The 26658-nt window shown below is 37.5% G+C and overlaps 1 protein-coding gene across 1 annotated transcript in view; it reads left to right on the forward strand.

Annotated features, from left to right (window-relative positions):
* The window catches only part of NALF1 (NALCN channel auxiliary factor 1), a 492777-nt gene extending 478621 nt beyond the window's left edge, over positions 1–14156 (forward strand). The window contains exons 2-3 of the mRNA XM_074930712.1: positions 1564–1735; positions 12896–14156. Coding sequence (XP_074786813.1) covers positions 1564–1735; positions 12896–13191 — 468 coding nt within the window. The 3' untranslated portion in view covers positions 13192–14156. The remainder of the gene's footprint in view (positions 1–1563; positions 1736–12895) is intronic.
* Positions 14157–26658: the final 12502 nt, after the last annotated feature.

Consider the following 26658-nt stretch of genomic DNA (forward strand, 5'->3'; position numbering starts at 1 on the left):
TATAGTCAACACTAGAAAAACCACTTGCTGTTTAGAAGTTTATTTAAAAACAAAAATTATACACATTACCTAGACTTCCTTCTCACTAATCATCTACTGTGGACAAGAAACCTTTGTAAGCAATTAAAATTGGATTTGTAATGAAAACAAATAATGTTCTACAGAATGCAGTAGGCAAAAACTACTATAAAGAGATAATCACCAACCATAGATTAGTGATAAAGGCTTCATTCACTTTATCACCCGGCTACCTTACCCACACCTGCCACCATTGCAAACAAGCTAAAAGTTTTGTGATTCTGGGACTAATACATTGAAATTAATTATACAGTTTAAGCTGCTATTAACACTAATAAAATTATAACTGATGACATGAAACATACTGAAATCAAACCCAACTCTCAGCTAGATTGCTCTTTTCAGGTGTCAGTTTTTGAATTTTCAGTGCTTAAAAATTTAATCTAAGCTTCCCTTTTTATTAAAAACAGGTCTAGGAAGAGGAAAATAATCAGCTGACTATATTGCTTTTCAGCCTGTGATAAAGGAAAGGTGTTACTAAGATTTTCAGATATTCTGAATGAATACAAAAAGGCAATTTTCGTTATATAACAACCTAGATAGCAAGTATCTAGCCAGTAAATAATGTACTTCAAAACAGATAAGTGGAAAATAAAATGTGAAACAAGCAAACCTATACTCAGTTATGTAGGTTTTTCATCAGCTTCGTAGCCTGGTGTTTAATCTATTTTTCTATGATGACATGTGAAATTTTTCTGTGTCCAAAAAACTACTTTAATTCTTATCACAAAAACCATTGCTCATAATTGAATAGGTAAAAGAAACTAAAACTATGTTTATTTTGCTTTTCTGTATAATCACAGGTCCTGCAGCCATGACTACACAGCATCAGATGACAGCATCTTTAATGTGTTCCTTTTAGCTCCCAAATGTAGACATTGGTCCTCACTGTTGTAGATTTATCCCCTAGTCTACAGCTCTTTGTGTTCAGGAACCCTAATGAATGTTTTAGTGCTGTGGACTGGATAAGGTTTTATTTGAAGGGAAGCAGCACCATCTATTGCAACTTGATAGCTTAGCTCTAGATGATATAAAGAACAGAGCGAGCCTGAGTCTGGCTTTAAACTCTTTCTTGCACGTACTTTCATAAGATTTTCCCAGATCAGGTTCAAATGAGGTTAGGATCTCAGTTTGTATATGATAAGGTACAGAGTCGGGGGGGGTGGTGGTGGGGGGTGGTGGTGTATGCATGTGTCTAAAAAAAAAATATGGTGCATCTAAGAGACATACCTCTTTACAAACTATGACAAAATAATAGCATACCCTAATCCTGACTAACTGTTACTTTTAAATGTCTTGACTGGAGTTTTCATTTCTGAAATGGGAGGCTAGTCAAAAGTTAAGAGTATGATTTACCCAGGTGATATTCTCTCAAAATTTGCGTTCAGAAGCAGCATTAATATAGATGTGCAGTACAGTATGTTCTTCTAATAATGACAGTGCTATTGTCATCCATCTATACTTCTGGTTCTTCTCTTTTTCCAGACTGTCTACAAAGCCTGGCTCTGTTCCCAGTATTTTGAAGTCACACAGTTTCACTGCAGCAACAGAATTCCTTGCAAGCAATACTGTTTGGAGGTTCAGACGAGGTGTCCCTTTATATTACCAGACAATGATGATGTCATCTATGGAGGACTATCAAGTTTCATCTGTACAGGTATAGTATAGAAAAGCTAATTTCTATTGTTTTCATAGGTCTCGATGTGGATAATGTTTCTTCCTTTAGTTCTAATTATGAGAGCCTGAAGATATTGCTCATCACGATGATTTGTCCGAGGTGCTAGGATCTGAGCTCAGATTTAGTAATGCACATTTACGCTACAGCTTGCCACAGTCATTAACTTTACAAAACAAAATTACTAGAAGAAATTTGTTCTGGTTATTTTTTACAATTAATAATTTGGTGGATGATTTTTGTTGCTGTGTCATGCAGTACTCAGAGAAAAGAGGCTCTGTGTCATGCAATATTTAGAAAAGAAGAGAAAGGCAAGTCCAGATTTTAGTATATTCACTTTTGCTCACCTGCATTCTTACATCAGATAAATGAAGAATCTGAAGCATAACTTTCAAAACTCTGCAGCAGCTCTTGGAACTAAATATCTAAAGAAAGGCCTTTTGCGAGTGAAGAATTTTAAGAATCAGTTGTTCACCTGTGAAAAACTGCTCTTTTGGGCTCTTCTTGAGTCTTGTTACATTCTGTATGCATTTTAATTTGAAAAGGTATTGCTAATATAGGTCTATACACTGATTGATAAAATAGTTTGGTTCCTTTTGCATTCCATTCTGCTTCAAACACTATCCCAGGACGATCCAACCAGAGAGGACATGGTAGGTAAGAAATACCTTTAGTACCTCTCAGATACCTCAGATACTTTTTTCGGGACTGACTGGGAGTCATCCACACAAAATTCTGGTTTATACCAAAGTTATCTGCAGATCTCTGTGTGTGTACGTATATACACATGGGTGCGTACTTACACACATACACAATGGCAAAGAACAAACAAACAATAAAAAAAACCCATCTTAGTAATTATTTCAGAAAATCTCTTAGGAAATACATATCCACCTCTTCATTCTCCTAGTATATCTCCCAGTCCAAATTCATTCCTAAACCACATGAAATACAGATGACTTTGCAAATATTACTGACAATCGATATCTCTTGAGATTGGGATGGAAAGCAGATTTAGGGGAGGATTAAACTCATTTTATTGAAGGTATTAGTAGTGTGGGTATCTACACATAAACTCTGTGAGTAAGCTCTCACTACAGTCACTGAAGGTCTGGTATAGTCAGTAGAGCTGAGAGTTATTTAATTCAGCCTAAATAGGCATCTGCACCTGAGTAGCTGACTAGCTCTCTATTGCTGGATTCATTCTAGTTGCTGTAGCTGCTCTTAGTCACCAGGGGCTTATTGCAGACAATAAAAATTCGGGGTGACCTGAATGTCATCTCAACAGTCCACTGACTAATATTTGGTTGAAACAAGACCCTCAGCATAAGCAGAGCAGACCTTGTATTCACAGAGCCATAGGAGTCAGCATGCTGACACTAGGCAGTTGTGTGCAAGTGGAGATGCTGAGGAGACATACAAGACTCAAACTTTGTCTGGAATAAAGACCTATTGCCACCCTGTTATTCATCAGCAGCTCACTGTAAGAGCACTTCCGGACACTAAACAATGAGAAATTAATATCTGCTGTAGGACTAAAGAATTACACTTCTCTGCAGCTTAACGAAAACAGAATTGTTTCATGCAGAGTACAGTAAATTTAACAGCAGACGAAACACTCTACCTCAGCATAGTTTGTGGCTTGACAGTTAACTTGAACTCCTTTTGTAGAAAAACAACTAAAAGCAGGTTACCACAGCTTCTCCTGATGCACTTTCTGTGAGCTCCTGTCTGGCAGACGTGTTCTGAGATTTCTAGTTACTGATCCTGTTCTTCCTGGGGTGAGAAAAATTCATGTCAAAACCCCAAAAAGTCACGTCAAAGGTATTTCTATTTGGTACTTAGGTGTTATAGCTGGTTGTCTGGCATCTACATTTGACTTAAGTTTACTTTGAAGCTGGTTACCATTAAGCTCTGCTGCAGGAAACACAGCAGGACCAAACTTTATGTTCAGGGATCCCTCACAAACAACATTTTGCAACAGCCCATCACTCATTTAAATTAGGCTTTAATATCTCTGCTGCTCCTGACTCTGATGGTATCTCATGGAGAGCAATCTTACAGGTCCTTTTTTGAAACTTTGACTTACATTTTCAGAGAAATCCAGCAGGAACTGAATTGGGTTATATTGATATGGTATTTTTCCTCCATGAAACTAATGAAAGAGTAGCTGGCTAGCTAAGGAACACTGTTAATTATAAAGTATTGTCTGGAGAAAAAAAAGGATCTGCTCTTCTTATAGGGTGATTTATCTCTGAAAAACATCAAGAATTTGTGGTTTCTGATTTTCTCTAATAATATTTTAGAAGCAATAGTTCTATAAGGGCTTCCCTTCCTCCTTTCCATGGTAACAGACTATTTCCTCTAAAGTCTAGTAGAGATTTAGGTTAATGGAAAGACAGAGGATTGATTTGTATAAAACATTTCAGTGTGGAAGACAAGAAACAGGAAAAGGTGTACTAGTGATAGCTGGTGGTGTTTGATGTTGACTACAGCACAGACTGCAGGATGTACATATAAACATTACAGGCAGTTTTCTATTTGCAAATAGGCTAGAGACTGGTGTGGTTTCATGTCACCGGTGGTGGTACCAAGCTGCTGCCTCCCTTTGACACTCCTGTCCCACCACAGCAGTGAGCAGGGGCATGGAGACATCTCTGCAACCAGGGGCACAGCAGCACCAGTGGACAGAGAAACTATACTTGTTTTTTTTTTTTCAGGGCAGGATTTTCTCAAGGTTGGAGGCTGTAAAAAAAAAAAAAAAAGGTTTTATCCTGCCGTGGAAGGTCCACATGATGAGTAAAGAGCATAGGGCTGTCTATTTTCCCCCAAGAAATTTTGCAGACTTTGTTATATTTGACACCGTTACATTATTTTTTTTTTAAAAAAAATGTTGTAGTTTATAATACAGTTTAATAATGACTTCTTGGAAATTCTTGAAGGACTAGTATATTGAGTAAGAAATATTCTAATCTGAGAATATCTTGGTTATCTTCAGTGAAAGCAGATATTGGGAGAAGGAGAAGAGATACTACACTAATTGTATATCACCAGAACTTGTCTTTTGTAGAAATGTATGTGAGAAAGTGGGACAACTGCAGTGCAAAAGAAAGTACTTGGGAGATTAAAACAATCAGAGTCACAGTGCAGTTCTGATTATGGAAACACGCAGTTAGCTAGAAAGAAGTTTGTCTTCCCCTCTCTGCCCTTTCTTCTAGGAAACAGAAGGAAAGAAGTCAGTCTTTCCATCAGAAGCTGTTCTGGAACATGCTGTTTTTCATATTCATTAAAATTGAATGGTTGCTTTCAGTTTAGACCTTTGGTGTTTATATCCATAGGATTAAAGTTCCCAGTGCTTTCATCTAATGTTTCTTTCTGCAGCTCAGATGTCTAGAATTTCCCATGAAAAACAGAATCTTATTTAAGGGAGATAATAATAAATAAGAATACATGCACACACAGCAGATTACGATAAATCAGTCCCATACAAATTTCCAGGTCAAGGTTTTTAATTGTGACTCCTGTGAAAACAGTGTGCATACCAGTGGGATTGTTTTCTTTCATAGATGTAGTCATCTTTTTCTTTTTCTTCTCCACCGTGAGTGGAAGATATGGAAGATTTCTTTCACACATGGTCTTTGAGTGTCAAATGAGATCTGATGTATGACTCTACGTACAGAATACAGGGAAGAAACTGTTAATAATGCACAATTCCTGCTTTTCCCATGCCTTTCAAAGTAATGTGGTCCAGCAGCTGGCCTGGGCACTGGTCCAGCCCATGAACTGTTTCTATTTGGATTGCTGCCATCTCCCAACGGAGACAGAGAGAGGATGCAGAGGCCGTAAATGTTTTCTTCACAGCCAAAACTATTCAGGCCTGCAGTTTGCTCAACCCAGAAAATATGAGAGCTCAGTTTCCACCAAATGAGCGGCAGAGATGCCCAAAGAGAGGGGAGAAGAGATCATGGCTTCCCTGCACACATGGGCCTTTCCCGAGTAGCCAGGATATGCCATCAACAGCAACACTGCCGTTACATCTACGTTAGCAATCTAGTTCAGTAGTATACTTTTGAAGCAAATCTCCTGTTCATACTCCTTGCTGTTTGATTTGCACTGGGGACAGGTCTTGGAGGATACAAATTGGATTCCTTTGGATTAAACTGAACTAGGAGATGTGCTACAGGACCATACTTAGCACATCCCAACCATTAATGCACATTTGGTCTACAGAATTAAACTCGAGCTAGAGCAAGGTAAAAACACTTCGAATGCATTTAGGGTTGATGCAGACAGATATTTTGTTATACAGATCTCCTCTTGTCCAAAACTACTTGTTAACACAGACATGGCCTGTTCTGGCTGCTGAGACAACAGTCCCAAAACTGCTATCCATGTGTTAAGTTTGGACCACTTTAGAGGGCAGCATTAAGGCTAGCTGTGTTGCTAAGGGCTTTCTTTGTATTGACCAAGACTTATGGTCTCTTTGTGCCTTGTGGCATAACAGGGCCATCACCCAGCAGCAAGTATCAGCCATGAAATCCCAGCCACCTGCCCCCACTCTTTACAATAAATGTATTGGAATTTAATGGAGCACTTAAGTTCCTCTGTGAAGGGAAGGAAGGGAATGTAGTAGCAGCAATAATACGGAGATGTGTGGCATTAGCTTCTTCCAAAACCAGCATGGCACCCTCTCGTACTTCGTAAGACCAGTGTCATCAGAAAAAGTCTTCTGCCATCAGGAGGAGAATCAGATTTCTCTACTGCCCCGTGCTGAACAGACTTCTGATACTTGGAAATGTAGGAGAAAGCAAGGGGAGAGAAGATGTAAGCAGGCAGGTGATTCAGGTGCTTTGAATGATTCATATCTTTCCATTCAGTTTGTATTTAGGCTCCTAACTTCATGTGTTCCAATTAACATCTCTGTTTCTTTGGATACATAGTGTGAATATTCTCCCATACATTAATTTTTGGCAAATATCAGCAACATATGCTTATGTGATCCATGAAAGGTAACACTTCCTTAGAAATTCCTCCTCCTTTAGAGTAAAGTGGAGTATTTACCAGAAATTAAACTGTCAGTCATGCTTCATAGCACACACTGATGTTTCTAAGAACATTGTGAGAATTATTACAGAGAATTCTCACCCATCTGTAGAAGGACTTTGTTGACTAACAAAGCTCAACAAAGGTATTGGGAACAATCCTTTAAACTGCAGCTTCCTCTCAAGGGCGAGATGTGTGTCTGGGTTTCACCAGCAGGTTTAGCTATAGAGTGTTTTGAAAGAGATGCCCAGACTTCAGTGCAATTTGAAAAGCAATTTCCTTGAGAAAATGTGATATATATAGAATGCACCACAATCTATTTTTTCTTTGTAGACAATTGAAGAAAATAAAATCTCTGAATTAAATCCGATTTACGTTGTTCTTGGCAAACTCAAAAAAAAAATATTTACTCGATCCAAATTCTTACTCTAAAAACAACTTACAATAATGTGTCATTTGCCTCCTGCCTGCACCTCTTGGTAGGTCCTAAAATATCAAAATATTAAGCTAACATAGACATCAGGACAAATCCCATTTAAGTCTGACAAGCATGGTTTAAATCGTTACTAGCTATGGATCTGCTTACAAGGAAAATTTGACATGGTTTTACAGCAGAATCTGTTGACTAAATAGCTCATCTTTTTGAGTCTAATGTTCTTCTAGTCTGGAATATTGGGGCTTTCTTATAAATGAGGTCCTGTATCAATGTTAGGTTTGTTAGCTGCAAATGTTCTTCTCCTATAAAAATATCCCAGGCAATTCACCTATGGATATCCCTGAATTTCCTATCATAACATAGTACCTAGATACTTATGACCCTTTCCTTTCCTATCATATCACAGTGGTAAATCCTTTTGATCAAAAATTGTACATAATAGAAGCAAAATTAGAGGGGGGTAGTGAGGAAAGCCAAATGCTTGCTAGAAACAAGTTATCTCACCCTTATCCTCTATCTCAACATAGCAGAGCTAAAAAGGTTCGTTGTATAGCCTTAAGTCAGCTATTTACTTATGTTTCTGACTTGCAACAGGTCAGTCAATTTTATAAGGATAACAATGATTTACACCAGCAGGAGAAAATTGATGCTGTATATATTTCAGGGGAAAAAAAAAAAAAAAATCCATGCATAGTGAAGAAACACAATGAATTTTTCCTGAATGTGGACACATACACACAGAAAAATCTTCCAGATGCAACTACCTGAAATAGTCACCAGCATATAGTGATAAAACAAATTTAAACAGTTAACAATTGGAATGGAGTCTGAAATGGAATTTGGCCTTTTCAAAAGCTAAAGAGCTTTATTCATTAGTTTAAGAATAATCTGTTTGACTAAAGAATAATTTATTTCTGTTTAAGCCTTTTTCGAACATTTCATTATATTACTTTTTACAATATGAAGGGTACAAAATAGATGTCTAACCAGAAGCATCATAATGTGTCACAGACAGAGCAATTTAGAAATTGAGAGGACCATCTGGATAAGATCGAAGAGTGCTGGCTTCCAGATCAGATGTAAGCAAGCAGTGAGTTCTAGTCATATAATATCTAATGTTTTCTCTTGTCTTCTGTATTTAGAAAATGTTAATACTGAAATATCAGAAATAATTCTTCAGAAAGAGAAATGTCATGCAGAGTGTTGGCTGTGTGTTCACTGATACAATGATGTCACTGCTGGGTGGATCACTCTTGGCAGGCAGTATTTACTTTGATCTTCACAATAAATAGAGCATTCAAAGCTTCTGGTATACTACATTCACTTATCTGGTTTCTCCTTCTAGTTTATGGGCTTTTCTTCAAGCACAAGAAGCTTGGTATGCCTTTCAATATAATCAGAAATCTATGTTAAAAAGGACCACAGTTCAGAGTTCTATAGCAAGAAAATGAGGAAAAACATGGCATACCATAAGATCTGTTTTATTTCTGTGGCTTTCCAAAATACTTGTCCAACAATGACAACAAATATATCAACCAGACCAGTTTCCTTTGATGCAGAATACTATGGCTCCATATCTCTTTCTGTAGCAAAGAAACCAAGAAGTGGGCCAAACTGGACCAAATGCTGCAGATACAGATCCAGTTACAAGCATGACACATCCTGACAGTGTTGGGGTGAGATATGGAAATGCAACAACCTCTTTTGCTTGCTGGTTCCTGTGCAAAAGAAATGCAAGTGCTCAGGCAGAAACCACAGCATTCTCTGAGTTACCTGGTGATGTAGCTGAATAGCAAGCCATAGGCAGTCTTTGTGATTTTAATTCTTATATAAGAATTCATTTGTGGTTTGTTGCTTTCCCCCCAAAGCTGTTTTCACACAAAGTGATGCTTATGCTCTCAGTCCTTTTACTTTCAGTATGATTCAGCTGAGCAGGATACACCAGATTTAATCTACAGTCATGTCACCATTAACATAAACTCAGTCAAATGATTTTACTTAATTCTTGCATCAGCATCAGTAACACACACTCCCTACAGGTATAACTGCTGTGCTGACCAACAGAATGTTATCTGTGTGTGAAAAAACTATAATCTGGTTACGAAGCAAAGAAAGAGTTTTTATGTGACCTTCATGATGATAGCATGTCTGTCTAGAGAATGATTTGATACCAAAAATATACTGGTAAATTCTAGATCCTTGATTAAGATCAAGGTCCAATAACCTTCAGATGGACTAAGATTTCTGCTGGTGAAATATAGGTGAGTTCTGGGAAAAGTTGGGAAACGGAGAATCAGAGCTGAGAATTTTAAGGGAAAAGCAAAGTAAGTTTCAAGCCAGTAACCACTGGTAAGTCAGTCTCAGAAATATAATTACCACATGTCCAAGTAATACAGATGTCTACAAACTGAACTGCAAAGACAGAAGAGGAAGAGGGAAGCATGACGTTTTGGTGGGTAAAGATATACCTTTTTTTCTTATCCCGTATAAAATGTTTTTATAAAAGAACAAACTAGGTTTTTTCTCCTTGGTTTTCCAAGGCTGATGTAGCCAGCTTTCCAGGGTTTCTGGTAAGTCACGGGCTTGTAATCCTCTGACTGAGTAAACTGACTGATTAGATCCAAGGAGCTAAAAACTGATACTTAAGTCTCCAAAAAAATTATATGATGAAGCACAGTCATGAAGTTTTATTATTCAGTGCAAAAGCTCTGACTGAATTTATCTAAATGTTCTGTAACTGTCATATGAATAGTGGTTCTGTAGCTAATTTATTACTAAATATGTAACTGCAAATTCAAAACCCAAATTCAATTTCTGAATTGAAATAAAGAGGAAATGTAATTTTACATTAAGGAACAAGCTCAATGCAGCTTTGAATGTGGAGTTGCCTTCAATTTATTTATAATTCAGTAAGTGCATATGAACTATTTAAATACCTTTTGATTGCCAACTTGTATATACACACTTTGATTTCAAAGAAAGTCTGTGTTTTCCTATAACAAGAAAGGCAGGAAATACAGTTTGAATAGTAAATAAGCCTCAGTGGCATCAAAGCATTAACCATTCTCTGTGTCTCTTCAATTACCACTAATAGGTTGAGCTACTGCAGTCACGGAACAGACCATATAATTATGTGCTTTGGAAGGCCCTTTCCTGTATGTTACCATGTTTAAAAACACACTTATGCACACAAACACCAAAAGATGGGTCTCAGAAAATACAGTGTTAGCAATAACACTGCTTCACTATACTTACAATAAGCAACTATCCACAAGTTCCAAAATGCAACAAAATCTCTTAAAAAATATGAAGTACATTCAGTGATAATCTGAGAGAGAACAAATAATTTTTAATCTCTGGTACTCTGCCTGACTGCAGAGGTGTAAAAATGGCCAGATTTCCTAGAGTATAAGCCCCGACTTTACAGAAAATCAAACAAGCTGTTCTCATTCCTGTAGTTTTAAAAATTTAGTTAAATCCAAAAATAGATGCATCTTTAATTGGACTTATGTATAACATTGTAGACTGTTGTGTCAGCCATGTAAAATGTACCAGTCTAGGTTTAATCTGCATTTTAACATGCTCAGCATACCTAATGCTCTTTTTGCTTAGTTACAAATCAATATTGTGGAAGTCAGAATGAAAGAGTTCAGTTTTATCTTCTTCTAAGGTGTGCTGCTTTTCTTTACAAGTTATTCACAAAATACAAGCGGTCTGGTTCCTGGACATAAGAATGTTACACCTAAACTTGTAGGCATTGTTTTTTGAAAGTAATATTATTATGGTACTTCAGACAAAATGTAATTCTTTTTCCAAGAAGTAAAGTTAATTTATAAATTATAGCTGTTATGTAGCTGCTTTCAAAATCTTCATCCTAATATTTCAACACAGATTTTTTTTTTCTACTAAAACATAGCACTACCATAGAGTAATTCTTTTCTGCAAAATTTATTCCAAGATAGTTTAAATGGAGAAAAAGTGTTTGTCCATTATTCTAGACATTCTTGCATTTGACCATTAGTTAAGCAACCTAATGAATTTATTTTAATTTATCAGAAAAGAAAATATGAGAGAAGCAAACAGAACACTCTGGTTATGTTACTTTCTTATATGGTAATGCAGACAACATTGACAATTTCCAAAAAGACAGTTGTGCCTTTTGGAAAAGACATAATTCCTTTAACTGTTAAAAAAAATCATAATCCGACCGGCTGAGTAACTCAGTAAAGTTCAAAAGGAAATGGTCTAGATGTATACTCAGAAATATCAAGAGATCCAATTATTCCCTGGCAAGGAAAGTTTGTTCTTACCTCTGGGATATGCCAAAGCGAATATCTCTAGAAGAACTCAGCTGAGGTAGGGTAAACAAGTAGACTCTGAACAACTCTGTTTGGAAGTTGTTCCTATACAGCTGTTGGATCAGTATTGGTTTGATGATCGATATTGTCAGTATATCAATTAGTTATTTCATGCTTAACTTTTAATGGACAGTGATATTACTGGTATGTGCTTGCAGATTGAGGGAGAATTTCAAGATCTTTTCAAATTTTGCGGAAAGGCCTAGCTTGATTACAGAATAACAGAATCATATAGGTTGGAAAAGACCTTGAAGATCATCTAGTCCAACCATTAACCTAACACTGACAGTTCCCAACTACACCAGATCCCTCAGCGCTATGTTAACCAAACTCTTAAACTCCTCCAGGGATGGGGACTCCACCACTGCCCTGGGCAGCCCATTCCAACACCTAACTACCCATTCTGTAAAGAAATGCTTCCTAATATCCAGTCTAAACCTTCCCTGGTGCAATTTGAGGCCATTACCTCTTGTCTTATTGCTTGATACTTGGTTAAAGAGACTCATCCCCAGCTCTCTGCAACCTCCCCTCAGCCTCCTCTTCTCCAGACTAAACACCCCCAGTTCCCTCAGCCGCTCCTCGTATGACCTGTGCTCCAGACCCTGCACCAGCTTCGTTGCCCTTCTCTGGACACGCTCGAGTCATTCAATGTCCTTTTTGTAGTGAGGGGCCCAAAACTGAACACAGGAATCGAGGTGTGGCCTCACCAGTGCCGAGTACGGGGTCAGATCCCTTCCCTGTCCCTGCTGGCCACGCTATTGCTGACACAAGCCAGCATGCCATTGGCCTTCTTGGCCACCTGGGCACACTGCTGGCTCCTGTTCAGCCGGCTGTCAATCAACCCCCCCAGGTCCCTCTCTGACTGGCAGCTCTCCAGCCACTCCTCCCCAAGCCTGTAGTGCTGCTGGGGGTTGTTGTGGCTGAAGTGCAGAACCCGGCATTGGCCTTATTGAAACTCATACAGATTAATTGTTACTTCATCATTAGTTGTTAGTCCCAAAAAAGTAAGAAATCAAATATCCTTATCATTCAAGCATCAATAATTACTTTTTAATTGTCTTTCTTTGCACAACCATGCTCAGTATCATACTTCTGGTGAATGATCTTTTGATGCTGCTTCCTATTAGATGACACATATCCCTTCAACAAGTCTAATTATACAAAATGGCATTTTGAGGGCCTCAGGCTCACCCAAAGATGTGGATTAGATAGTTTAGACTAAACAGTTGACCATTCCTTTGAGCTACTAACTTCTGCCAATCTTTTTGTGCCTGAAATTTATTTTTTCTTGTGTTTACCCTACAGGGCTCTATGAAAACTATCCAACCAATGCAGAACCAGAATGCTGTGATGTCAGATGGGGACTACTATCAGATCATCAATCCAAAGGGACTATAAAAACAAGTGGCTCAACAATGTGTCACAGGACATCGCTCACAGTTTCATCAGCATCAAGACTGTGTAACAGCAGACTTAAACTGTGTATTCTTGTATTAATTCTCTTACATACAGTACTTACAGTCTCAGCAGCACAGAACTCAACAGGACTGGGCTTTGGAGGCATAACAACTTTGGAAGATAATTCAACCAATGAGGAATAAAAGAAAGGATTCATCTTATGTGATAGAAACACAACAGGCCCAAATGACTACAGTCAAAAATAGCAAGGACTGAGTGCTTTACCCTCAGATCTCTTGAATGACCTTTTGGGTAAAATGAAAAGAATGGGCCACTACCCAAACAAGGACACATGAACACAGCTTTTTATTGACTAAAAGGCTGTATGGTGACTTAAATTTCTCACACCATTTTATACACTGTGTTTTAATGTTTGGAGTTTCTTTTCTGTTTGTTTTTTGCACTTGTTAATACAGGATTTTATTTTTGGGACGGTTTCTCAAAGCTAAATTAAGTCTTTTCTCTGTCGATATATTTCTAGTCATTGTGTGTGTTCATCTGATAGTTCTGTCTTTTATGTCCTGTCAGTTTCTATTAGAGGAATGACTGCTATGAATCCATGACATAGCAAAAAATTTAAAAAACCACAAAAATCAAAAAACAACAAAAAACCACAAAAATGACAAAACAAAATTTAACAAAAAAAAAAAAAAAAAAAAAAAGAGCAACCACAAAAAAACCCAAACCTAACTGTCCTCTTACCCATGGGAACCATTCATCTCCTTTCCCTTTCCCATCTCCCGTAGCAGACAACATACATTTGCTTCTGTCTGTGTAATCACAATGAATGGGTACACAATTCCAGTGTGCCTCTGCCACTGTTGCACAAGCCAGTTGACTGAGCAAACCCAAAAGGAGCATGAAGGGGGTTCCTTTTAGCTGAACAAACAAGTGCTCTCCTTACAAGGTGGGATCGGACAGTTAAAAAATGTAAAAAATATATAACAAACTGTTGCTCCAATACCCGTTTTGAAGAAGTCCAGTCCTTTCTCACTGGTCAGTTGAACAGGAGCAGCCTTTTTTAGATATGCTATGTAAAACCAGTTATGCTCAGCAAGTTGAGTAGTTGGGAAGCCTTCATATTGGAGGTGAAGGATTGGCATTCATTGTGAATTACCTTTTGAGTTCTCCTGCTGTCACATAACCAGCAGCTTTCCATAAGGAATGGGAGCAAAGAGCTTCCAAAATCCGTCTTTTTGTCTCAACAAAATTACACTAGAAGCCTTTGAGCATCTACAATACAAAATATCTCTTCGGGTTTGATTTCATTGTTTTTCTAATATCTACGTGTTGTTGAAAGTTACTCTAGTTATTAAGGGTGCACAAGAATGTGTTAGCACAGATAAAGAAACTATTTTTTTTTAAATATATAGGACAACCGTTTTCATAAATGTGCAATAAAACCAGTAAAGATATACTAGGATATGATTAGTCAAGAGAAAAGATTGTAATATGATTGATGATTTTTCATTGTTTGGGGTGGTTTTTAATTTGTTTACTTTTATTTTTGTGGGAACATTTCACCTGCTGAGTGTATGAGAATTTGCTTTTTAAAAAGGCTTTTTAGAGTTTACAGTAGAATCAATGGAAGGAAAAGTTAATAAGGGCTGTTTTTAAAAACTTTACATTCCTTCCTATTCTCTAACTACACTTGGGAAGTGCACTTTAGAGATGTTTGCTGTGTAGCTGGGAGATGAAGGAAAACTATAGGAAATGTTCTCTTAGGAAATAAAATATAGTTACCTACTTTCTAGCTATGAAATACCCCTTGGTAAATATTAATGTTGTAAGAACATTTAATCACTGGTGCATAATGCATTTTTGTATACACTTTACGGTCTGTTAAATTCTGGAGAAAAACAAAAAGAAGATAACCATGCTGCTTATGCGGTTCAAGATGCACATGTTAAGCTGCGAAAGCTCAAATATTTTGCAAGAGTATTTGTTTTGATAGTGTTTTACTACAACCTGGACTGAGGAGCCTAAAATGATCTGTGCAAATATGACAACAACAAAAAGCACCAGCTAATGAAAAATTCTTCAGCACTGGTTTGTTTCTATAATTCCTCCCTTCCCTTCCTTGCATATGCTATATTTTGTTCAATAAAACATGGTGCTTTTTAGTTATTTTATTTTCTGTTAGAGGCACATGTATTAATCATATTGAATTGATGCAAAAAGGGGAAAAAAGTAGAAATGCAAATGAAAAAGCCTTAACTATTGATAGAATGTAGACTTTTAAAGGGACAGAGATGTTATTGAAAAGTGATGGAGCAATAACTGGGCAGTGCTCTGGTACTGTAAAACAGCTGATGAGTCACACTATTGAGAAAGCTCTTACTAGGTGAGCTCTTGTTCAACTGACCTCTTAATTCTAGTAAGTGTACATGGTCAGTAAACAGTTTGTTATAACCTTTATCTACCTCTGCTGTGCAAAGGCCATCCAACATCCATTTCTGTGATGTTCCTCATGTTTTTTTGTTCACACCATTACTCACTGTCATCTATTTTTACACTGTACCAATACAGTAACAAGTCTGGTTCATCCCAATTGAATTGGCACATGAAGAAGAGTTATTATTTCTGTTTTGCCTCATGGTGAATTAATGTAGAGAGCGATCTTTAAGGCATTTTTCTTCTCTCCTGCTCTTCTTCATCCTTCATCCCTTATTTTTCTATAAAAATATTTTCAAGTGGTGTCCGTGAAAAATATGACTCCTCCACTGCTTGGCTACACTCAGTTGCATGTCATACAATATGAGAGAGACATAAGGAAAAACAGTGACAACATCATCATATGCATAGAGTAGCCAAATTAAACTTGGGCAAAATGAAGCAGAAAACAATTACAGACTTTCAATTATTACACAAGATGTAATAAATTCCTCCCACTCTCCACACCTGGAGTTAGTGCCTGCAGTTCAATGGTCTGTAAATTTTCTATGTCATCTTTTTGAGGTTTATTTCTTTAATTTTTGAAAAAAAGAGTCATATTGCAGAGGTGACTACTGCTGGGGTATCTGTTGCCATTTTCACTCCAGCAGTGTGGTATGTAGCTTCTCTTGGTGGCACGTGGGACATCAGGAGTAGACAAAGACTCTTCTATGAAGTTAAGCAACACGTAATCATGTATGATGCAAAATTCCATTCCATCCATTCCTCATTCGTAATAGTTTTCCTGGCACAAACTTAAGCATGCTTGATATTGTGCACATATTACTTTTTTGCCAGAATAAATTTGCATCTTGCCACTGCTATAACTGCCATCTTGTTCCATTTCTCCTTGTACTGTATGCGTAATACATACATGATAAAGAGCTGGCTTAACAAAGAAGTAATACTAAAATATTTCTGCAAATGACTGATGAGAAGAAAAAGAAAAAATTGAATAATATTTATTTTATGATCATATGGAAGAGAGAAATTTCCCATGTCGTTTATCGTCTTATTTTCTGCAATAGGGAAAATCCAGATTTTGTGCAATATGTTAATACTGCTAAGCCAAATGTCATATAACATAATCAGAGCTATATGTTATTCCTTATTGCATTTGCATTTGGTAATACATTATATTGACGCTTTTCTTTCATTAAAGAGACAGTATCTTTTTTTTTTGAAAATATAGCAGGTGAAGGCTGTCCTTCTGCACACCATAATTTAAAGACAAAAACCAACAAAACATTAGAATGAAGTTTGAGTTCTATAAATGATGAAACCAAGCCATCAGCTGCCAAAGAATCTGCGGAACAATAGATAAAAAACAAACATACACTTCCAAGTAATTCCTTCTTGAGTATTAAACATAATGTTATTCTAAAAGATTAAAGAAGAAAGAGTGAGAGCTCTATTTCAGACAGCAGACATGGCAGGTTTCATCCGGTATGCGATGTGGCTCTTAGCTTACATAGTTATATTCTTCTATTAAAAAGTGAGGGACAAGGGCATTGTCTTCTTCTCTCTTTGTATTTGTTATGATAATGAATGTCTTTTTTGTAAGCATTGCCTCTCTGCACAGAAGATACCTGCTTATCATGAGAGCTGAAGACAGCACAAATTTACACAGTGAAACCTGTCTTAAGCGACTATCCAAAGCACAAACAAAACTTGTTTGTGGAGTAGAGAGAGGGAGCTTTAAGGAAAGTGAAACAAATTTATTAAGTGAAACAAACTTGTCTTATGAAATTTCAAGTTACATGTAAACAATTACCTAAGCAAAGGTTCTATGAAGGTGCCTGGTCCTTACGGCAGCTTTCACTGTATATGTCATCTGTGCCACAGCCCCATGATGAGCCCTGCACAGGCAGGCTTCAAGCTGGGCTCAGAGTCATGCTGACACCAATGGGCCTTGATACAGGCATGCATGGCATGCAGGTACAGGCATGCACCCACAAAAAATTCACTGTAGCGCATAGGTCTCAATTTGTTGTCCTATAGTCTTTACTCAGGAATTGCTCGTGGCCATAGTGCATCAACAGAGGATCACTGGGTTCAGCCCCAGCCAACTGCGTTTTAACAAGAGACTGGCAATGGCATATTAATGGTGAATGGTTCTGGTTTATTATTATTGTCTACTATTATATTAGTGTGGTAAAGGAGTGGTTTCAAAGTTTAGCTAGGAAAACAGAGGACAACTAACTTGTCATTTCAGAGGTGAAATTAAATAGACTTTCTGAGGTAAAAAGAGGCTCTGTCATCTGTCAGCAGCTGTCAGGAAACAGCAGTCTGTTAGAAAATCTTGGGAAAATAATATGTTCAGTCTGAATGTGATAGTTCTCATTAAAACTAGATTTTTGGATGGCAAATAGAACTGGAGTGCATACCATCTTAATTGATGGATTTAATTTGCCAACATGTTCTGCAACAGCTCTGAGCAATCACATTTACTGAACACCTCTAAGTTTCCCAGTACTTTCCAGCATTTTTTCAAATGCTAACAAGCTTGATCTGTCCCTGGAGGGGTAAGAAGGAAGAGAGAACTACTGTGAGTGATGAAATTTTAAAAAATAAAAATAGAGCTGCGCCAACTTGGAAAAATCCATCTGAGAACCAAGCTATACTTCTTCAAAATATCACAGAGATTAAAAAAAAAAAAAAAAAAGGGTCATATGTAGTTGTTAATCTATATAGAAATAGTTGAAATAGTTTTATTTTAAAAGAGAGATACACAAATCTATGTTCTCCACAGTTATTACAAATACAGCGAATTGTAGAGTAAAAATGCCAAAGGATAAGACCTATGAAATAAGCAGGGCAAAATTACTGCTTTTATATTCCTTATTATGGAGTGTGAATTTACAGGTAGAATTTCAGCAGCAGAAATATATTTTGTAATAAGAAAAGTAAAAAATTCGGGGGGAAGGGGCATATTTTGTTATTCATTCCACCATCCTGCCTCCTAGAATCTTAGTAGTTATTCTGAAATCTTCACGCAAACCCTTGACTTCTGCAGAAAATTCCCAGCACAGACTCCGTCCCAACAGTTCCAGCAGGTGACAGTGGCACAGGTCTCAGTCGTGGATCCTAAGGGAGAGCCTCCGTTCAAAGTGCTGACTGCACTTCAGTCCAATCTCCAGACTCTCTCATTCTCCTAACACTACATTCAGCTCTTTAGACATATGCAAAATGACTCAGTTTACTTTTCAGAGGGGACTGTGCTTGCTCTGCTCAGTATCTCAGTCCCCATGACAAAGGTCAGAGGAACCACTAGTGTGCTTTGAATGCAATATGTGCATTGAACTCCCCGAACAACTGAAATAGGATTAAAATTATAGACATGCTTTGTAACCAGCCTTCTGAGTAAAGTGAGTGAAGAATTTACCAGCTGTGTATGTCTTCAAATACTTTTGCTGTTCTCACACTAAGGACTATCTCAGCAGAAACGACAAGAGGTTTGTCAAGGAATCACTGTCAAATCTCTCTGTGGCAGTTCAGATATCACCCCTTCCACCTGTCCACCTGTATGATTTAGACTGGATTTATTCTACCAGAGTAAGATAAGCAGAACAGAAGACATGATGTTTCACGCCAGTGCAAAATGAGAGGCATCTGGGTGAAGAGTAGATTGCCAACTGGGACATTGTAACACAGGCACACATACCTTTCCATTGAGCCTTTAGCAGTGGGAGGAATTGAAGAAAAAGGGGTACTTTCTTTCAGAGGGATAAAGCAGGCAGCAGAGGGAAATAATGTCTTCATACACCGCTGCAAGATTTATTTGAATGTATCTTTAGGATGACACTGAACATTATAGCACCAAACTTTTATGTATCTTATAAGTGGTAAATATAAACCTTTGAATTAAGCTGGATGAAGTGTAATACACAATAGGAGTTGATGATATAAAAAGACAATCTACTGAGAAAGGTGCCATCTAAGCCAGTGGTCTACACTGAACAGGGTAGTCTTATTTTAGCTCTGCCCTCTCAGACTAATTCTCTGAACACCCAGGAAGTACTTCACTTCACCAAGGGATTCACATTTCTGAAGTTTTTGACTAGACTTAATCTCCTACACCAGCTTTTTTTGCATGAAATACAGATGGAGGATGAAGTGATAGCCCTATACCACCTAGAATGCAGTGATTGAGTTTCCTGTGAATGCACATCAGTCCTCTCTCTAATCAGCAGGCTACTCTTTACTGAACGAGAAAGAAAAAGGAGCGTTTTTATCTGTTTCTTTTTTTAGTATTGTTCCAATGGACATAAATTAATGAACTATTAATTGGCCTAGTAAAAATATGCAAGTTCTGGTTACCGCACACATGTGGGAGAGATTTTCCTTTCATCCTCTGAAGGATGTTGACATATTAAGCAGTCAATAACTTAGTAGCATTACCTGATTTTGCCAGCATTTATTATGATTTGTACAGAGAATATAGGATTCCAATCAAGTATGCTCAGTTTTGGTTATTTAGTTTGGCGGTGAAGAGCATCTAGCACTTTACAGGACCAAGTTTCTGTGTGGTAGCGGTATTTAACTATCGACTGCTACTCATCTGGTTTCTAGGAAAACTCTGAAAAGAAAGTGGAGCAACTGCATCCATTTGAAGATGTCAGGCCTGTGAACAATGGGAAAAAACAGTCACTAGTTTTTGCGGGGTTTAGAGAAGACTAGTAAAAACAAAGAAGAAAAAAAGTCTTTTCTTTCTCCTATTCCTTCCCTCCTTCCACCTTTCCGTTTCTCTGACAGAGTCACCAGTCTGACCTAGGACATATTTTTGCCTTAGCAGCCCTCTGAAAAATTAAACGCATTTGGTAAGATGTAAAGCTCTCCTGCTTTATATTTGTTACATGTGCAGAAAAACAAACAAACAATTTTTTATTTTTTTTTCATTCACAGAGGAATGTTCTCCCATCAGTTTCCTATCCATCACTAGTCCACAGGTCCACTGAATTCAATGGAAGTCACACTTTTCATTTAGATGGAGCTAGGATTAATGCCATGGATCAAAACTCGCCAGTTTCAGTGCAAGTCCTTCCACTGATTTCAGGAAGGATTTCAAAAGCCCGAGGTCCCTTTGAGCACATATAAACTCACACGGATAAGATAAATAAGCATGTGAACAGCTGAAAGATTGAAATGTTCCAAAGGTTTGTCCAAGTGGTTGGTCAAATAATTAGCTGCAGCTCTATGCAAAAGTCATGTTGAGCCAAAGCTTTGAGCTTTGATTTGATAGACCTTTCGTCTTCTGAAATCTAACAAGCTTCATTCAGGGTTTGAATATGCAAAAACTTACACAGGATTATAAATACAAGAAGAAATATTGAAGAAAATTGACAATATTTTCACTCCTACAAGTGAAAATTAAGTTTAAAAATTTTGATAATTGCATTTTTTTATTATTAACCCTTAATGATAATTTATTTGTGTAGTTCTTCAGAAGCTGCTTGGTTTCATTTGTTTATTTTCCTTTGTTTTGTTCAAAACCAGATTTTTGGCCTTTTAAAGATTCATATTGAACTATGCAGCTACAAATTACATTATTATGTTAACAGATTTACAATTAAAATTATTCTACTCTTCTGTTATTCCCAAATTGTATGAACAGAAAGCTCATGTTACAAGCAAATTTAATTAACTGTGTTTAATCTTGTTTCCTTCTTCTTTTCTTTTCTTTTTTTTTTTTTTTTTCCTTCAGAGTTAAGGACTGGATTTTCTTTGAAACGGGCTAAACTGGCATCAGTGTTTTTTTAACTATATGGAATGTCCTATGATTCTTAGCATTGAAAAGAGGGCTATGTGGTCCTGTCAGAAAAAAAAAAAAAAAAAAAAAAGAAAAAAAAAAGAAAAAAAAAGCTGTAAATTGTAATAATATATTAAATATTGTATTATTATAGCAACTTTAGTTAAGCAGCTAATACTATCTTTAATTTTTTACAGAGAACTTTGATGAAATAATTTATTACAATGACTCACAGAAAAACTTGTTTTCAAAATGACAGGAGAAACTGTTGAAGATTGTGAAAAAATACTAAAAATAATGCTCTACTAAGAATAAATTTAAAGATGCAAACAGTGAGTCTGACTTTTTGGGTATTAGGGATTTGTGAATAAAATTAAACCCAAGGTGTTGGGGGGGATAATTATTTTAAAGAATCATTAAATTTAAACAACTTTCCTTTTTCCTCAAAAGAAAACCAAACAAACAAATTAAAAAAAAAAAAAAAAACCACCAAAAAAAACATGTGTTCTGACCTGGACTGCAGCTACCTTTCATAAAATGCTTCTGACAAAAAAACAAAGATCAAGGTAATTTCCTCATATTCAGCTTGTTATCCAGACTGTACTGCTGTACTGTATAACATCAAATCAGTACTTTACAGCTGTTCATCTTGGATTTCTTATGAAGGGAATAAAATTAGAAGAAATGAAAAATAATACCCACAAAAGAAAATAATTTAATTTTTATATCATGTGTATGTCAAATTTCAATAGTGTGCCATCTACAAAAATACGTGTTCATTTTTACCTATGGGATATTCATAGTTTACAATGAGGATCTGCATTATTAAGTGGTATTAGATATTTGTCTGTCTCATCACACAAGGACTGGTTATTCTCAAAAGGAATTGATAACAAAACAACAGTTCGAAAAGGTAAGTACAGCAAGGTTTACGAGTCAGATTTCAAATGTTTTAGGAACTATTTTGTATGACAGTAAATGATGGCAACATGTCTGTGGCAGTCAATGCTGACCCTCCTGATAAAATAAGGTGAAACCAGCATAAGGTACTGCAGCAAACAACAGGTGAAAATAAAGTTCATTTATAACAATCTGAGCTGTAAATATGGTGAGGAAATAAGTCAAAAGTCTCACAGTCTCTTCACAGCCCTATAACATATCTGAGATCTCTACTCACGCTTTCACAGCCACCTGCCTTTTTGACCTAATGTCCTGCTCACACAGGTAGGTGCCTGCAATGGATAAATGAAGTCTACCATGATTGTTCTCTTTTAATGTACAGGTTTATTGCAAACTCCTTTTGCACATCAGAAGGGTTTGAAGCCAGATTTTCCCTGCCATTAATAGCTTCAGACAATGTGAATGAGAGCAATTTCACTGTCTCAGTAGATTAAAACCAGTGGACCATCAATGCCAGTTCATCATTAGGCCACTGGCTTCCTAGGAGGAGACGTGAGGCTTCAACTTTTTTTGCAACATCATCATAAAGTAAGTGCCAGTTAAGTGTGGTTCCTATTTTAAGAAAACCATTTGGAACACAGAATGAAATATTTTTTCTGGCTGACCATTATTCACATGGAGATGAAAAGAAAGAAACAGAGTATGTGTAAACCGAAGTAAAACTCATTAAGCTTTTCATATATATGTAATATTATTTCAAGAACCCTGTCTTTCTTTTTTTCTTGATAGCATATTCTCCATCTTTTTTAGTTTAAAGTTGAGTCATTCCACTTTTGTTAATAAAGATTCATGAGACTACACTAGTCTATACGCTAGACTGAAAGTGACAGACTATGTTCTTCAAAAGTAAATGAATTTACCAGACCAAGAAAGCAAGATTTTTTCAAGCATGTGTTCATCAGTTCTACCCACTTAGCTTATCCAGTTGTCTTCCATGCCCTCTTGCTTACTATGGCCTCCTGCTTAATATCCTCTGAGCATTTCATAGAATCACAGAATCGTAGAATATTTTGGGTTGGAAGGGACCTTTAGAGATCATGTAGGGCAACCTCCCTGCTGTGGGCATGGACTTCTTTCACTAAATCAAGTTGCTCGAAGTCATTTCCAACATGACCTTGAACACTTCCAGCGATGAGGTATGCACAACTTCTCTAGGAAATCTGTTCCAATGCCTCACCACCCTCATCATAAAAAATGTCTTCCACATGTCCAGTCTAAATTCTACCTTCTTTCAGTTTAAAACTGTTGCCCCTTGTCCTGTCACTACAGGCCTTGTTACAAAGTCTCTCTCCATCTTGTTTATAAGTTCCCTCTATCTATTGAAAGGCATTGTGTCAGGTGCCCCCGCCCGATGAGAGCAGAGCTTCTTGGCTGCTGAGGTGCAGCAGCTCGGGGCTGCCTTTGCTCTCAGGGCCTCGCGGTAGTTGGGGCCTTTGGCCAATGGGACCCGCTATTGACTGCAGGTCAGATCGGGCCTGGGCATCAATGGAGTCCCCTGGGCAGCCACTGGAGCAGCAGCTGCAGTCAAGGACTCTCCCCTTGGGTCAGGATGCCACCCAAGGAAACTCCTCGAGGGGCCTTGGGTCGGGACACTGCCCTGAGCAGGTCCTCGAGGTTGAGAGCCCTCGCTTGTCAGGTGAGTGATAGAGCATTTTGGGTTGCTGTTAAACCCTAGGTAGCAGGGCTTTGTAAAGTGTTTGGGGTTGCTGTTAAACCCCAGGGAGTGGGGCTTTGTTCTGTGTTTTGGGTTGTCATTAAACCCTATAGAGTTCTTTGTTATGCATTCTTGGTTGCTGTTAAACCCTGGAAAGTTGTTCTGTTATCCTCTCACAGGTTTTTGAACCTGTAATTTGCAGAGAGCTAGTTAATTGTGTTAATAATAGTTTTAATTTATTTTTGGTGGTTGGTTATTTGAGAGCATCTGTAACAATGCTGGAATAAGATTTTCCCAGGGCCTTCTCTTCTCCAGGATGAACAACCCCAACTCTCTCAGCCTTTCTTCAGAGGAGAGGCGTTCCAGCCCTCTGATCATTTTCATGGCCCTCCTCTGGATCTGCACAGTTGGAAGCACTACTCCAGGTGGGGTCTCATGAGAATGAGGGAGGGGAGAATCACCTCCCTTGACCTGCTGGCCATGCTTCTTACAAAGTAACAGATAAGAATTTCATTACTAAGGACTCAAAATTAAAATAGAGAGGAACAGAAAAAGCAATTGAAAATAAACCTGCAGGGCCCCCCATTGATGTCTAGAGTAGCATAAAATAAGTTTTCTATTTCTGAACAATGTGTTTTTAGCAAAAGACTTATTCATGCAGGGAAAAGGATAGAGTATGAGGGTCTTATGTCTTTAAAGAAGGCACGATTATAGAAGTATGATCTTCTAGTAGTAAAACACATACACAGGAAGGTAGGACAAATCTTACAAGCACATTGAAACATTGCCATTGAATGCAGAGACAAGGTGACTTTGCTGTATCAGATACATATCTTTTGTTTTTCTTTCACAGCCATCTGAACATACTACCAAAATCTGATGCATCACTAATCTTCAAGAAACTGCTGCTCTAGGGATCCTTTGATCATTTTCCTACCTTCTGTATCTGAATTACACCTTTCTCAGCAACTCAATGGTGAGGTGCTGCCTCAGCCTGTCTCTCCAAGACTTCATTTTATAATTTAGCTCTGGATTTGCAGCAATCAATGCTACTCTCTGCTGTCAGAGACCCTGAGTGCTCTGGACTCACTTTGCATCATGGAGAGAAGACCCTTTTCAGTGTCTCCCATTGACAGCAATTTTCCTTTTCCATTGATCCTTCCTCAACAGACAAATAACAAATGCTAACACCCCTACTCCAGTTGATGGAGATGGCCAGATTGAGCACCCTATTATTTTTCACAATCTGTTATTGATAACCCTCAGCATGACTCAACTGTCTGTCCCTGAAAGGAGGCTTAAAATAAAGCAAAGCAGCAACTGTGAGAAGCTGAGTGAAGGGAGTTTTTTCTGGAATATTTAGTTACAACTGACTGAAGTTTGCAAACATCTTCTACTTCCTCAACAGTTTGGAGCTGCATCAAAGTCATGCTCTTAAAATAAAGAAAAAATAATGATGTTCCCCTGGTTTTGCATCACACACAAACTTTACATTTTACAATTATTCTTTTTATGCAGTCTAGGAAAAGACTGGCTTTCTGGGCTCTGACCACATATTGCCAGTTCATGTCCAATTTCTCATCCACCACTATCCCTAAGCATTTGTCTGCAGGGCTTCTCCCAATTCATTAATCCCTCAGCCTGTATTGATAGTGAGGATTGCCCCTATCCAGGTGCAGGATCTTACACCTGGCCCTGTTTAACTTAATGAGATTCACATGGGCCCACCTCTCAAGTTTTTCAGGATCCTTCTGGATGGCATTCCTTCCCTCAAGCATGATGCATGACTGAGTCTGGTGTCAGCCACAAACTTGCTGAGGATACACTCCATCCCACTTTGCCATTGATGAAGATATTAAATAGATTTGGTCCCATTATGAAACCGTGAGGGACACTACTTGTTAGCGCTTTCCACCTGGACATTGAGTCATTGACTGTAAGACTTTGGACAGGGCCATCCAGACAATTCCTTATCCAACAGTCCATCCACCAGATCCATATCTCTCCAATTCAGCAGCAAGAATGTTGTGTGGGACCCTATCAAAGGCCTTACAGAAGTCCAGATAAATGACACCTGTAGCTCTTCCCTTGCACACTGATGCAGTCACTCCATCATAGAAAGCCTCTAGATTAGTAAAGCATGATTGGTGAAGTCATGTTGGGTGTCTCAAATCACCTCCCTGTCTTCCTCATGTTTCAACATAACTTCCAGGAGGATCTGTTCCATAATCTTAGAAGGTGCAGAGGTGAGGTTGACTGGTTGGTAGTTCCCAGAGTACTCCTTTTTAGCCTTTTTAAAAATGGGTGTGAGATTTCCCTTTGTCTTTGATAATACAATGCTCTAAGGTTATATTTCCCATTAAAAAAAATTAAAAATCTATGTTCCAAATTTAAAAAAAAAATAAAAAGCTGCTTATTAGCTTAAAAAATATATAATTCATGTACATCTCTGCAGAAAATGAGTGAACTAGCCTTTTTTCTGAGCCAACAAGAATTTCATACTTGGGGGGAAAAAAAAAAAAAAAAAAGAAACAATCTGTTATATTAAATAGATTGAAGAACAGAGCAAAGTTATTGTAGTGCTACAGTAACTGGGTGTAGCCAATAGCAAGGAATCATAATAAACTTAATTTTGAATAATCTAAATTATATGATGTAAGAAATACACCTTTCTTGTCAGTATTAACTTTATTATACATACCCTTATATTGACACAGGGAAAAATCAGTGACAGCTTCAAACCAAATGTCTTCTTTTTATATCGGTTAGTGGAGCACTGCATATTCCTCCTTTATCAAAATAATATATAATTAT

This window comes from Athene noctua, chromosome 1 (assembly GCF_965140245.1).
Source record: "Athene noctua chromosome 1, bAthNoc1.hap1.1, whole genome shotgun sequence".
Lineage (NCBI taxonomy): Eukaryota > Metazoa > Chordata > Aves > Strigiformes > Strigidae > Athene > Athene noctua.